Source organism: Pristiophorus japonicus, chromosome 10 (assembly GCF_044704955.1).
Source record: "Pristiophorus japonicus isolate sPriJap1 chromosome 10, sPriJap1.hap1, whole genome shotgun sequence".
In the NCBI taxonomy this organism is placed as follows: domain Eukaryota; kingdom Metazoa; phylum Chordata; class Chondrichthyes; family Pristiophoridae; genus Pristiophorus; species Pristiophorus japonicus.
In genome coordinates, this window is record NC_091986.1 from 165050703 (window position 1) to 165066456 (window position 15754).

The following is a 15754-nucleotide window of genomic DNA, read 5'->3' on the forward strand; positions in this document are numbered from 1 at the left end:
TTCATGATCTTCTGAGCCAATATCATTTTTCACTACTGCTCTTATCTCATCCTTTATTAACAGAGCTACCCCTACTTTTCCTTTCTGTCTATCTTTCTGAAAAGGCAAATACCCCAGAATATTCAGTTCCCAGCCCTGGTCACCTTGTAACCACGTCTTTGTAATGGCTATCAGATCATACCCATTTATTTGTATTTGTGCCGTCAACTCATCTATCTTATGAATGCTGTGCATTCAGATAAAGAGCTTTTAATTTAGTCTTTTTACCATTTTTCCCACTTTCTGATGCACTCTTGTGTATACACTGTTCCTTCCTGTCACACTCTGGTTATCATTAGCCCTATCGTTACTCTGCTTTTGCCTTCTCCTTTCTTTTTGACTTTTTAAATTTACGCTCCCCCTCCCCCCCACTATTTAGTTTAAAGCCCTTTCGACAGCCCTAGTTATTTTATTTGCCAGGTTCAAGAGAAGCCCGTCCCAACGGAACTGCTCCCTCTTATCCCAGTACTGGTGCTAGAATCGAAACCCATTTCTCCCACACCAACCATTGAGCCACGCGTTCATCTGTCTAATCTTATTTACCCTATGCTCGTGGCTCAGGTAGTCATCATCATCATCATCATAGGCAGTCCCTCAGAGTCGAGGATGACTTGCTTCCACACTAGAAATGAGTTCTCAGGTGACTGAAGAGTCCAATGCGGGACCTACAGTCTCTGTTACAGGTGGGGCAAACGGTGGTTGAAGGAACAGGTGGGTGGGGTGCCTGGGTTGCCACGTGCTCCTTCCTTTGTCGACGCTTGGCTTCAGCTTGCTCTCAGCGAAGAAACTCGAGGTGTTCAGCGCCTTTGGGCGGTCTTAGGCCAGGGATTCCCAGGTGTCGGTGGGGATGTCACATTTTTTCAAGGAGGCTTTGAGGGTGTCCTTGAAGCATTTCCTCTGCCCACCTGGGACTCGCTTGCCGTGTTCGAGCTCCGAGTAGAGCGCTTGTTTTGGGAGTCTCGTGTCAGACATGTGGGAGATGTGGCCCATCCAGCAGAGCTCATCAAGTGTGGTCAGTACTTCGATGCTGGGGATATTAGCCTGAGTGAGGACACCGAGTTTGGTGTGCTTATCCTGCCAAGGGATTTGCAGGATCTTGTAGAGGCAGCGTTGATGGTCTTTCTTCAGTGTTTTGAGGTGCCTGCAGTACATAGCCCATGTTTCTGAGCCATATAGGAGGGTGGGTATCATCACTGCTCTGTAGACCATGAGTTTAGCCCATGAGGGTTTGAGGTCCTGGTATTCAAACACTCTCTCAGGCGACCGAAGGCTGCACTGGCTCATTGAAGGTGGTGTTGGACCTCGTCGTCGATGCCTTGTTGACAGTAGGCTCCCGAGGTATGGAAAATGGTCCACGTTGTTCAAGGTCTCGTTGTAGATTTTGATAACCGGGGAGCAGTGCTGTGTGGCGGGGGCAGGTTGGTAGAGGACCTTTGTCTTATGGATGTTTAGTGTAAGGCCTATGCTCTCGTTTGCCTGGGTGAAGGTGTTGACGATGGCTTGGAATTCGACCTCCAAGTATGCGCAGATGCAGGCATCGTCTGCCTACTGTACTTCGATGACCGAGGATGGGACGACCTTGGATCTGGCCTGGAGGTGGAACAGATCCCCGTTTGTCCAGTAATTTAGCTCCACTCCAGCGGGAGGCTTGCCGAGGGTGAGATGGAGCATTGCAGCAAGGAAGATCGAGAAGAGCGTTGGTGTGATAACAAAGCCTTGCTTGATGCCGGTCTGAACATGGAATGGGTCTGTGGTGGATCTGTTGGTCAGGATCATGGCTTGCATGTCATCGTGGAGCAGGCGGAGAATGGTGACAAACTTTTGAGGGCAGCCAAATCGGAGGAGGATGCTCGGTAATCCCTCATTGCTTTTGTGAGGTCGAAAAAGGCCAAGTACAGAGGTTGATGCTGTTCTCTGCATTTCTCTTGTATCTGCCGTACGGTGAAGATCATGTCCATTGTGCCCCTTAGTGGATGGAATCCGCATTGCGACTCTGGGACAGGAAGAAGGCGATTCAGGAGGATTCTTGCGATGAATTTCCTGGTGGTCAACAGCAGGGAGATTTCTCTGTAGTTATTGCAATCGGACTTGTCACCTTTCTTGAAGATGGTCATAATTACAGGGTCTTTGAGATCTCCTGGCATGATCTCCTCCTACCATATGAGAGATGAGGTCGTGGATCTGCGCCAGGAGTGCTTCTCCGCCATGTTTTAGTGCTTTGGCGGGGATTCCATCTGCTCTTGATGACTTCTTGTTCTTCAGTTGTCGGATGGCCTTTTCAGTCTCATGCTGGGATGGGGCTTTGCAGAGATGGTGACGGGATGGAGTAGAGGACAATCACGTCGAAGACAAGAGTTTCGGTTGAGAAAATACTCGAAGTGCTCCTTCCAGCGGGCACTGACTGCCTCTCTATCCTTGATGAGCACCTCTCCGTTCTTGGCCAGTAGTGGGGTAGGGCCTTGGGCCATAGGTCGTCTTAATTGAGCTGAAGAATCCCTGCATGACGTGGTTGTCGGCTAGCTGCTGGATTTCTTAAGCTTTCGCCACCCACCATCTGTTCTTTAGGTCGAAAGTTTTTTGTTGGACCTCAGCCTTCAGACATCTGTAGAGCTGCTTTCTTGCTCTCAAGTTGTGTTGCTGCTTCCAGTCCAAGAATGCTTTGCGCTTGTGGCATACTAGCTCTTGGATCTCCTGGTCGTTCTTGTCGAACCAGTCTTGGTGTTTCCTGGTCGAGTGACCAAGCAGGTGCTGATTATGGAAGATTTGAGGGTTGACCAGACACTGTGGACACTCTGCATCTCTGGGTCACTGGGAATCGTCAGGTTGGTAGCGAGGCGCTGGCTGAATAGGGCTTTCTTAGCAGGATCTTTGAGTGCACCGGCGTTGATTTTCCTGCGGCATTGTTTCTGTTGTTGTTGCTGTTTTGGGCAATGTTGATGGTGACGACAGAACGAATTAGGTGATGGTCTGTCCAGCAGTCGTCAGCTCCTGTCATGGCGCGGGCGATGAGCACATCTTTGCGGTCCCTCGCTCAGACGATAACATAGTCTAGCAAATGCCAGGGCTTGGAGCGAAAGTATTGCAATGAAGCTTTATATTTGTCCTCCTGACAGAACAGAGTATTAGTTATGACGAGGCCGTGATCTAAGCATTTAGTCAGGAGGAGGGTGCCATTGGGGTTGGCTTTCCCTATCTCCTCTCTGCTGAAAGTAATCCAGAGATTATTACATTTGTGGTTCTGTTTTTTTAATTTAATTTAGCCCCAAACTGCTCATACTCCCTCAGCAGAACCTCTTTCTTTGTCCTACCTATGTCGTTGGTACCTACGTGGACCACGACAACTGGATCCTTCTCCTCCCACTCCAAGTTCCTCTCCAGCCCAGAGGAAATGTCCTTAACCCTGACACTGGGCAGGCAACACAGCTTTTGGGGCTCATGTTCTCGGCTGCAGAGAACAGTATATTTCACCTAACTACACTGTCTCCTAACACTACATTTCTTTTTACTCCCCTAACTTGAATAGCCCCCTTTACCACGGTGCTGTGGTCAGTTTTCTTAGCCTCCCTGCAGTCCCTGCTCTCGTCCACACAGGGAGTAAGAACCTTGTACCTGTTGGACAAAAGCATGCGCTGAGGCTCCTCCATCATTACATCCTGGGTCCCCATACTTGCCTCACTCGTAGTCACACACTCCTGTCCCTGACCAAAGACCAAATTTGAATTATTTAACCTAAGGGGTATGACTCTCTGCTGGAACACGGTGTCCAGGTAACTTTCCCCCCTCCCTGATGTATCAGTGTCTGAAGCTCAGACTCCAGCTCATCAACTCAGAGCTGAAGTTCCTTGAGCAGCCAACACTTACTGCAGATGTGGTCACCGTGGATCACTCTGGTGTCCACCAGCTCCCACATGCTGCAGCACATCGCTCGCCCTGCCATCACTAATGTATTTTATTTAATTAATTAAGTTTTCAAGTTTGGAAATATCAATTATCTATGTTTAGTTTTTAATCCCGGTTCTTAATTTAAACCAATGCCCAAGTTTAGAAAAAAAGAAATACTGACCAACCAATCACTTATGTGCTTTCCTGTGACGTCACACTTGGATTACTTTTTACTTCTCTCCCCTCATAGGTCCGTTTGCACTACTCCCAGCTAGCTCTTTTATCCCCGCTGGTCTGTTGTTCTCGCGCTGGTCGGGCACACTTTCATCCCCGCTGGTCTCGTGTTGGTTGGGCGTTCTTTGATCCCCGCTGGTCTGCTGGTCTTGTGCTGGTTGGGCGCTCCTTTATTCTCCCGCTCTGGTCTGCTGGTCTCGCGCTGTTTGGGCGCTCTTTTATCCCGCTCTGGTCTGCTAAAGGACCAAGCTAAAGGGCCAACCCATTTAGCAAACATCACTGGAGTTGATGCCAAATGCTCAATACCAGGCAAGGCTTGAAAGCACTTTGGTGTGTTAGCACCAGTCAGTGCTCCTGGCCCCAGTCTCAATTGGCATCAACATGGAGTTTTCAGAAAAGTGCACTGATTGGAGTTTTGAATCAGATATGCTAATTCGGCAATAGCAATCCTACGCTCGAGTATGTCAACATTTTTCTTGATGGGGAAAGACAAATTTAAAGTCCTCACCTCATGATGGACAGTGCCAATTTCATGCATTCCCTTGATATGTAGAAATGCTGAAGATGAAGAACTAGAGAAATGTAAGCAATTATACATTATTCGATAAGCCACAATACTTGTTGAAGGAAATAAATTGATGCAAAATGTCTTTGGCATTTCTGAGTTAACATTGAAAAGAGTCTTAATGCCACCTGACAGAGACAGAGTACATAAATCACTCACCTTGGCAATCCTAGCCACATGACCCATGATGGTGACCAACTGGTATCATATTCATTCTCATGGTTTGTGCTCAGTTGCTCATCTGCAGCTTGGCCCTGCTCTTCTATTGTTTGTACTTCCAGTGCCTTCAGTATAACATCTGGTGAGGTAGCACTAGCTTTCAGTGTGGCCACTGCTTCACTGTGACTCAGACAGGTCAGGTCAATACCATTGATGCTCAATAGTACATCCCCTGTTTAAATAATCAGAGACTTATTTTCAGCTTCCCATTAATCAATGTATTTTAGTCTTGTGGTGCTTGCATTTCCCCAACAGATTAAATTACAAATATCCTTTCCTTACTTTACCATCTATTCTGACACTTTCGCAAGATCATTGATTAACATGTAATCCATAAGACGTTTTGGAATTTCCATCAACAAAACAAAACTATTACATTGGGAAAACATTTTTTTACATTTTTTATTGAGGCAGAAAAATAGTTTGTTGCACTGATTCCTTAGAAGAAATGAGGGGGCTGATACTTTTTATAGTTGACAGCAATAACTCAAGAGACATATTACAGAGCAACAAAACTGACTTTGCTACCTTATCTCAGCTCTCATTGCCACACCAAGTGACAATGTTCTCTGCTACAAAATGACTGTTCATCTATCAGCCTATACAACAGCTCATAAAAGCTAGCAAAAACAAATGGAATAGAGTTAGAATGTCAATCATAAACATGCATTCAAAAACAGACACGGGGAATAATAATATAGGACGTGTGGAATTGTTGTTGAAAAGGTGCATCCTATCATGCTTTAAGCATGCTAACTTACAGGGGCCAAAATTGCCCTCCGCCTTGATTGGGGCAGATAATTCGAATTAAATGGCGAATTACTGCCAGGGTTGATGGGGCGGGGAAGAGAGCGATTTTGGGCACTTTTGACCTAAAAAATGAATGGGGCTGTGTTGGGGGCAGAAATGGCCTCCGCGAAACGGTGTAGGGGCGCGATCACCAAATGAGGACTCAATTTCACCTGACTTGCATTCACTCATAACGAGGCAGCTGCTCCCTGGCCTTATTTAAGGGCAGGTATTTCAGGTAGGTACTGCTCATTCTGATCAATATGATTGCTGTGTTTGTTGTGGTTCATGTGGTAAAATGGCAAGTCAGAGAGGTAGCACGAGTGTGTGCAGATTTACAGATGCCCAACTTGAGATGGTGCTGCAAGCTGTGAAGGGAAGGAGGCAGCTCCTATTTCCAGAGCCTAGCAGGCCCTCTCGGCAGGTCTTTTGAGATGCTTGGGCAGAGGTGGCTGCAGAGGTGTCGGCAAGCTCAATACTGGACCAGACGGGCATTCAGTACCGGAAGAGGTTCAACGACATCACTCAAGTGGTGAAAGCGAGTACATGCTCCCCCTACTATTGACCTTTGGCCTCTGAGCCTCTCCTTCCCCAACTCTTATTTAAAGCAGCATTTCAGTGGTGCGTCATCTGTATGTCATGTGTGCATACTCACGAAGCTGCACATCCAATTATATCCAGATGTCTAACTGGACTGCTACTCACCAACCCTTCTTTGCTTTGTAGGCCAAGATGGCACATAACTGTAGGGAGCAGCAGAGGACTGGAGGTGGAGAGGCTGAGCTGCAGCAGCTGACCGATGTGGAGGAAAGGGTACTGTGGCTAATGGGGCCACAGGTTGCCTGCCCAGTGGCCACAGGCAGCGTCGATCCCACTGGGAGCAGCATTGGTAAGTTAAGGCCTTCCTTTAATGCCATCTGTCCGTAACTGCACAAACGCCCATTAGTCATGTGGTCAGCAATGTGTGCACCTTGGTTGCTGCATGGCCCACCCACCTCCCTCACCCTTACGCCACTTTTGTCCCATTTATGCTTGCAGATGATACCCCGGAGATGGACCAGCCTGAGCCTGAGCCCCGTGAGCCAAGTGACGATGGCGACCAAATGTGGGAGGAGATGGATGCCGAGGGAAAGACAGCTCCAAGCACTGTGTCACTGCTTCTTACGCTTCCACTGGGAGTATGTGTTGTTTGCAGTTTAGCTTAGGAGAGAGGCCTGCACTGGGTGATGCACCAGGCCCGAGTGGGCTGCAGCATGGTCAAGAGCAAAGGGAACCTCGGGAGCCAGCTCTCCGGAGGGCGAGTTTGCACGTGAGTTCTGCTGGACTGGACTCAGATGAGCACGTCAATGTGGATGCGTTCAAACAAAGGGTGCTGGCCATGCACTCGGAGATGGTAGGGGCAATGGCAAGGTGCCTGACAGCCTGTCGCAAGTGATCAGGAGCATGGAGGAGTCTGCCTCCCGCATTGCAGACAGCTCTGTGCACACCATGGGGCCCATCTTTGCAAATCTACAGAAGATGTTGGACTCCTAGAGTAACCATGCAGATCCAGATCTCATGATGCATCTCATGGGCGATGTGACAACTGCCATTACAGCACAGGCAGAAGCGACCCAACGTCTTAGTGCTGTAATGGAGAGGACTGCTGCAGGCTGTTCAGAATGCTCTCACGCAGTCTCAGCTCGATGCCATGCGAGCTCTGACTGCTGCCATTGCTGCCGGGTCCACTACAGTCCACCGGGAATCTGATGGTGTCGCAGCAGCCCACCGAACTGTGCTCCAGCTGATTGGTGGGGATGCTGAGGTGCTGCCCCGGGGGAGTGGTGTCGGTTCACTGGAGCCAGAACATGCTGTGTTCTCTCACGATCACACCATCCCCAATCATAGCCCTTACCACTCCGTCATTGCAACCAGCCATGGCTTGCACCCAAGCCAATCCAGAGTGCTGGCGCGAGGCTAAGGCGAGCCAGTCTGCAGCCGGCCCTTCCAGTGCCAGAGCTGGTCGAGGGCGATCTAGAAGGGCATCTGTAGCGTCTGAAGGTGAAACAGAGCAGCCTTCCCACAGCCATGCTGCAGCCACAGGGGAGACACTGCGGCGTAGTTGTAGAGTAGGTCGAAGTAAGAGGTCAACGATTTAGGAAATGCACATGTGTGATTGAGAATGTTGATGTTGCTGCACCTTATTGTTGTATAAATCTTTATTTCAAACTTCAATATCTGTTGCTGTCTCTCATTTCAGTGTGGGGAATGATGTGTGGAAGGGCTCATTGGCTGCACAGATAAAGCTGGAAGTGGCGAACAACTTAGTGGAAACGATCAGCAATGAGACAGTCTCGGAGGTCCCTTGCAGGATCAGGATGGCGAGGCCGCTTCCCGAGTGGTCGCGGGGCCTCCTCCTGCACCTCCTCCTCCTCCTCGGGTGCTACTGCTATGTCTTCGGCGAATGGCTGTGCCCTCATGATTGCCAGGTTGTGAAGCATGCAGCAGACGACGACGAATAGGGACACCCAGTCAGGCGAGTACTGCAGCACTCTTCCTGAGCGATCAAGGCAGCGGAACTGCTGTTGAAGGATTCTGATAGTCTGCTCAATGATGCACCTGGTGGCCGAATGAGATTCATTGTAAGATTGCTGCGCAGGAGTGATGGGATTGCGGAGGGGAGTTAGAAGCCATGTGCACAGTAGGTATCCCTTGACTCCTCGGAGCCAGCCGCGACCTTCATTTGGTGGCTGAAACAGACCTGGCACGCTGGTCTGCCCCAGGACGAAGGCATCGTGGCTGTTGCTAGGATACTGGGCATCAATGGCCATGATTTGGTGGCTAGTTGATGTCGCACACCAACTGGACATTGACTGAGTGTTAGCCCTTGCAATTTCAGAACATCTCCAGATTGTTCTGCGGCATATGAGTGCAGTATATGGCGGCCTGAACCCTGGGGAAATCCACTATCCTGAAGAAGCCAGTGGAGCACATCAACTGCGTCGCTCTGGTCATTGGAAAGGAGATGTAGTCCCTCCTCCTCTTGTACAGAGCACCTTTGACCTGACGGACGGATGGAGCAATGCGCGGCATATTGGGAGAGGCTGGTGATGTCTGCTGTGGCTCCTTGGAAAAATCCAGTGGTATAGAAATTTACGGTGATGGTGACCTTTGATGCCACTGATAGAGCTGTACTCGCCCTTGTTTGAGGCTGCAGGTCTGGCTGGAGAAGATGGCACAGCTCCGTCACCACGTCTTTTCTTAATCGCAGACTCAGCAGATACTGGTCATCATTGAGGTCCATGTAGGAAAACGGTTGTCTGAAGATCCTTGGACCATAGGGCCTTTTTCCACCACGTCTTGCTCTGCCACCTTCCTCATCCCTCTCCACATCCTGGTGATGGTGCTGGCACACATCTGCCTGCTAGTGATGCTGCCTTCTCCATGTCCCTCTCTCTCTGGCATTGGGTGTCTGCGTCCCTGATCCTCCTCCTCGCTGCATGTGCTTCTTCACATCCTTCCCCACGTCCTTCTCCATGTACAGGTATATGGCCTTCTCCATACGATTGCTGTTCCTCTCCCGCTGCCTCTGTATGTGTAGTTGGCAGCGCCGATCTCTTCTGCGAGCCACTGTGCCGTGCACAATGTGGAGGAGGTGGTCCACTGCCAGGAATGGCAAGCAGTGGCCTACTCTGCTAATGCTAGCTCTTGGAGCAAAGTTTGATATTGGAGACTATGCAAAGTGAGGGCCAGTAGTGGTTGAAGCCCAAATTAGAGGCAAAACGTCCCAAGCCTCAACCCAGAATAAAAATTTGGCTGACAACAATGGTGCGAGCCACAGCATGCCATTAAATAATGCTGGCGGTTTCGATTGCACATTTGACTGTGAAATGAAAACCTGCTTCTGGCACCAACACCCATTCGATTGACGATTTCTGGGCAATGTCATTTCTGGGGCAGGGACCAGACAGTGCGTGCTATGATGATGTCTTTATCGCATGCGTAGAGGAGCCAGGCGGATGTCGGGGGAGTGGAGCGGTCACCTTCTCTGCATGAAGAAATCATGAGGGCAATGTCCCAATCGTCAGGGAGGCCGCACCGACTGGGCGGAAACTTAAAATAAGGGGCAATTTTGGCTCCACAGTGTCATCCAGTTGCTCTAACACTTCTCTACTTCAAAGTCTATATTCAGGCAATATGCTACTAAAACTCCTACGGCAAGCAAGCCCCAGGTGGGAAGAGGAAATGTTTCAAGGACACCCTCAAAGCCTCCTTGATAAAGTGCAACATCCCCACCAGCACCTGGGAATCCCTGGCCCAAGACTGTCCAAAGTGGAGGAAGAGCATCTGGGAGGGCGCTGAGCATCTCGAGTCTCGTCGCCGAGAGCATGCAGAAATCAAGCGCAGACAGTGGAAAGAGCATGTGGCAAACCAGACTCCCCACCCACCCTTTCCTTCAACCACTGTCTGCCCCACCTGTTACGGAATCTGTAATTCCCACATTGGACTGGACAGCCACCTGAGAACTCACTTTTAGAGTGGAAGCAAGTCTTCCATGATTTTGAAGGACTGCCTATGATGATGATGATGCTACTAAATGTAGATAGTAGCAACTGCTCTAGTTTATCATCAGATTCCATAAGTTTAATTTATAATGATCAAAAATAAGCATGAACATTTAGCTGTATTACATCTGCAGTTAACTGAATAAAAAAAAAGATAATTTTGCTGTATTTGTAAAATTCAACATCAATGTAATCATTTCATTAGAGTTCAACAGTGAATTTCTGCTTTATATTGTTCACCTCGCTTTATCTATAAAGATCTAGTTATAAAATATATGAAATGTGCTTCGATCTGTAAAAGCAATGCTTTAGCAGGCCTACAGAAATGACAGAAGATGAATGTCATAGATCCATAAAAGTTTTGTGAACAGGGGGTTTAGTCAGCACTTCAATTTTCCCCACTGCATTCAAATTCTAAGGTTAGGAATAGCAGGTACAATTTGTTTAATCCCTACCCTGCATGGTGAAAACATATTACTATTTAAAATGAAGGTATCCAGCTGAATCACCAAAGGAGTTCCTGTGAGGCTCTGGTCAGTGTGTAGTCTTACCACGTTTGATCCTCCCTTCTCTGCAGAGGCAGCCATGTGGCTGTACACTGGTGACAAAGATTGGTAATTCACCATTTTTGCTGCCCCGTCCTCCTGCTACAGTCATTCCTAAAGATTCATAAGGCTCTTTCTTTACAGTGATCTGCTTTTCTTGGCAAGTAACACATTGGGAGAAGTCCTGAGGAAATAGGGAAAAACTTCTGTTTTCATTCAATGTATCAAAATATTAATGTAATAACATTTTCTCCATGAATACATTTATACATATTGGAAATTATTTGTATTGTAGCTTATTTCATGATTTTTTCATTCATTTACTCTCAATGGTCACTCAAAGATGACATCCTGTGTGACTGTGACCATGGTAAACTATCCATCCTTACCCTTCTCGACCTGTCTGCAGCCTTTAACACGGTTGATCACACCATCCTCCTCCAACACCTCTCCTTGGTCTTCCAGGAGTGCCCTCCGTGGACTGCCCTCGCCTAGTTTCATTCCTATTAATCCAGTTGTAGCTAGAGAATCACCTGTAATGGCTTCTCTTCCCTCTCCTGCACCATTACCTCTGGAGTTCCCCAATGATCTATCCTTTGACCCCCTTCTATTTCTCATCTACATGCTGCTCCTCGATGACATTAGTCAAAAACATGTTCGGTTCCACAGGTACGCTGACGATATCCAGCTCTGCCTCACTGATACTACTCTTGAGCCCTCCACTGCCTCTAATTTGTCACGCTACTTGTCCGACATCCAAAACTGGATGAGCAGAAATTACCTCCAACTAAACATTGGGAAGACTGAAGCCATGTCTTCGGTCCCTGCCACAAACTCTGTTCCCCAGCCGCCGGCTTCATCCCTGTCCCTGGCCACTGTCTGAGGCTGAACCAGAACGTTCACAACCTTGGCATCCTATTTGACCCTGAGATGAACTTCCAACCCCTTATTCGCTCCATCACCAAGACCACCTACTTCCACCTCTGTAACATCGCCTGTTTCACCCCTGCCTCAGCTCATTTGCTGCTGAAGTCCTCATCCATGCCTTTGTTACTTCTAGACTTAACTATTCCAATGTTCTCCTGGCCGGCCTCCCATCTTGCTCACTCCGTAAACATGAGCTCATCCAAAACTATGCAGCCCGTATTCTAACTTACACCAAGTCCCATTCTTCCATCACCCTGTGCTCACTGACCTACATTGGCTCTTGGTCCAGCAACGCCTCGATTTAAAAATTCTTATCTTTGTTTTCAAATCCCTCCATGGCCTCATCCCATCCTCTCTCTGGAATCTCCTCCAGCCCTACAACCCTCCGAGATCTCTGCACTCCTCCAATTCTGGCCGCTTACAAATCGCCGATTTTCATCATTCCACCATTGCCTTCAGCTGCCTAGGCCTCAAGCTCTGGAATTCCCTCACGAAACTCCTCCGCCTCTCTACCCTCTTTCCTCCTTTAAGATGCTCTTTAAAATCTATCTCATCACTGTTCCAATATCTCATTACGTAGCTTGTGTCAAATTTAGTTTGATAATGCTCCTGTGAAACGCCTTGGAAGGTTTTACTATGTTAATGGTGCTTTCTCAATGCAAGTTGTTATTAATTGATTTTCCCTTCCTATGGGGAAGTGGATAGCCTCTGCTTGCCCCTCTTCCTGTCAAGATTGGGAGCACTCTGCCTAGAGAATCACAGATGTAAACCCATGCTATATCATTCCTGACAAAAGAGGCCAAGAAAATGTAATAAAAATTCTATTATGTTTAAGTATGGCATTAAAGCGTGCATGATGGATTCAAGAATAATATTCAAGAATGGAGTGATATATTATCGTTGCAGATGCTTAAGATATAAGCAATAAAAAGTACCACACTGAGAACTGGAAAATGATCCCTAATGGACAAAGAATAATTATATTGCTGATTATAATTTGATGTCAATAATTTTAATTGAACATTTAATATCAAGTGATAGTCTAGCATACTAACGTGAAGTTAACTGAAAATATTTCAGAACCATTCTGATAACACAGCTAATCCGTTGGCAGCGAACAGGCTCAAGTAATGTAAACCGTGCATTTTAAAGAGATTCATTCTGGCATTATTTTTCTCACTCACCTTGTGGGTACTTGGTCTGCTGTGGAGCAGGAGCTGTGTATGTTGGGATGGATGCTGATGACTTGTATGAGATCCCAGTTCTCGAATAACATTTGAGAGCTGCTGCTCTGCCATTCTACAGATTATGAAATGAACTCTTTCACCACTGGCCTGAAAAACATGTAAAGAAAACCTTGACTTACAGGTGACTTCATACCCTATTCATTAACGCTTAAAATGAAAACATTTCAGAAGAATTAAAGAAAGTAAAAAATGGGAATTGTTGTGATGCAATGGGTGAGACACTGGTCTTTTATCTTAAACACGCGATAAAAACCAGCCTAGGTTGCAATGAAAGTCTCTACTGTCTATTGGCTGGAAGGGTCCTATTTACAATGAGAAAGCACAGGAGATACAGCAGCTGGCCGACAGCCATGATGTGTGAGGATTCTTCATTGCAGTCAAGGCCACCTACGATCCAAACACCCAAGGCCCCACCCCACTGCTGGCCAAGAACGGTGAAACATTCATCAAGGACACCGAGGCAGTCAGGGCCCGCTGAAAGGAGCACTTCGAAGGTCTCCTCAATCGAGACTCTACCTTTGACTTGAGTGTTCTCGACTCCATCCGCAGCATGCTACCCGCCACCACCTCAGTAAAACCCCAGTACTGCACGAGGTAGAAAAAGCCATAAGTCAGCTTAAGAACAACAAGGCTATGGGAGCGGATGGAATTCCCACTGAGGCACTGAAGTATGGTGGAGAGGCACTATTGGCACGAACACATGACCTCATCTCTCTCATCTGGAGGGAGGAGAGCATGCTGGGAGATCTCAGAGATGCAGTAATCGTGACCATCTTTAAAAAAGGGGACAAGTCCGACTGCGGTAAAAACAGAGGAATCTCCCTGTTATCAGCCACTGGGAAAGTCGTCGCTAGAGTCCTCCTCAACCGTCTTTGGCCGAGGAGCTCCTCCTGGAGTCACAGTGTGGATTTCATTCCCTACGGGGTACAACGGACATGATTTTTACAGCGCGACAGCTGCAGGAAAAATGCAGGGAACAGCACCAGCCCTTATACATGGCCTTCTTCGAGCTAACAAAAACCTTTGACACTGTCAACAGCAAGGGTCTATGGAGCATCTTCCTCCATTTCGGATGCCCCCAAAAGTTCATCACCATCCTCCGCCTGCTCCACGACGACATACAGGCCATGATCCTAACCAACGGATCCATTACAGACTCAATCAACGTCCGGACCGGGGTCAAGCAGGGCTGTGTCATTGCCCAGACCCTCTTCTCAATCTTCCTCATTGCCATGCTCCATCTCACTGTCAACAAGCTCCCCGCTGGAGTGGAACTAAACTACATAACCAGTGGGAACCTGTTCAACCTTCGTCGTATCCAGGCCAGGTCCAAGACCATACCAATCTCTGTTATCGAGCTACAGTAGGCGGATGACGCCTGCGTTTGCGCACATACAGAGGCTGAACTCCAAGTCATAGTCAACGTATTTACTGAGCCATACGAAAGCATGGGCCTTACGCTAAACATCCGTAAGACAAAGGTCCTCCACCATCCTGTCCCCACCACACAGCACTGCCCCGCAATCATCAAGATCCACGGCGCGGCCCTGGACAATGTGGACCATTTTCAATACCTCGGGAGCCTCTTATGAACAAGAGTAGACATTGACGACGAGATTCAACACCGCCTCCAGTGCACCAGTGCAGCTTTCCGCCGCCTGAGGAAAAGACTGTTCGAAGACCAGGCCCTCAAATCTGCCACCAAGCTCATGGTCTACCTGCCCTCCTGTATGGCTCAGAGACATGGACCATGTACAATAGACACCTCAAGTTGCTGGAGAAATACCACCAACAATGTCTCCGCAAGATCCTACAAATCCCCTGGGAGGACAGACGCACCAACGTTAGCATCCTTGACCAGGCCAACATCCCCAGCATTGAAGCACTGTCCACACTTGATCAGCTCCTCTGGGCAGGCCACATAGTTCACATGCCAGACACGAGACTCACAACGCAAGCACTCTACTCGGAACTCCTTCACGGCAAACAAGCCAAAGGTGGGCAGAAGAAACGTTACAAGGACACCCTTCAAAGCTTCTCTGATAAAGTGCAACATCCCCACTAACATCTGGGAGTCCCTGGCCAAAGACCGCTCTAAGTGGAGGAAGTGCATCCGAGAGGGCGCTGAGCATCTCGAGTCTCACCATGAGATCTGGAAGCCAGTGTAAAAAGAAATGGCACAACCTTGGTCAAGTAGTTAGTGTAAGTAATATTTTCATTTTTTAATGTAATCGTAATTGTCATGTGACTATCTGTATGTCCCACCCTGCAGAAAGACGCACTCTGTAAAAGGTTATACTTTAATCTTTGCAGAAGAAATTGGCCCACAACAAAAGGGAAGCAACTCGGACAGGAGGAGCTACGCCCAATCTGCATCCAGACACCCTTGGAACAGAGGGTAGCTGCTATGATGAGTCGTACATGGAGAAAAGCAATCAGTACAGCACAAGCTGGGCCCACACGCGAGGAAGAGGGTAAGTCCTGAAAATGCATCGTGGCCCTTCAAATCAACCTGCTGCCTGGCCTGCTATATGTGAGAGTACTCATGCCACCCATCCTGCTCCCTCCTTTGCTGTTAAACATTTGACTGATCTGATATATTTTGCAGATGATGATGATGATGCCACCCCTGAAGATCCTGAACAAGAACCAGTAGAACCAGATGCGGACGATCCAGACTGGATGCTGGCAGCGATGACTGAAATGTCTACAGAGGAGACCTTCCAAATTAATGTTTATAAGCCCACATTAAGGGGCATCAGA

General features: G+C 48.0%; 1 protein-coding gene across 1 annotated transcript in view; it reads right to left on the reverse strand.

The window, feature by feature from the left end:
• The window catches only part of lnx2a (ligand of numb-protein X 2a), a 262297-nt gene that overhangs the window by 29981 nt on the left and 216562 nt on the right, over positions 1 to 15754 (reverse strand). The window contains exons 7-9 of the mRNA XM_070892288.1: positions 12929 to 13078; positions 10824 to 11001; positions 4880 to 5111 (exon numbers count right to left, since the gene is read on the reverse strand). Coding sequence (XP_070748389.1) covers positions 4880 to 5111; positions 10824 to 11001; positions 12929 to 13078 — 560 coding nt within the window. The remainder of the gene's footprint in view (positions 1 to 4879; positions 5112 to 10823; positions 11002 to 12928; positions 13079 to 15754) is intronic.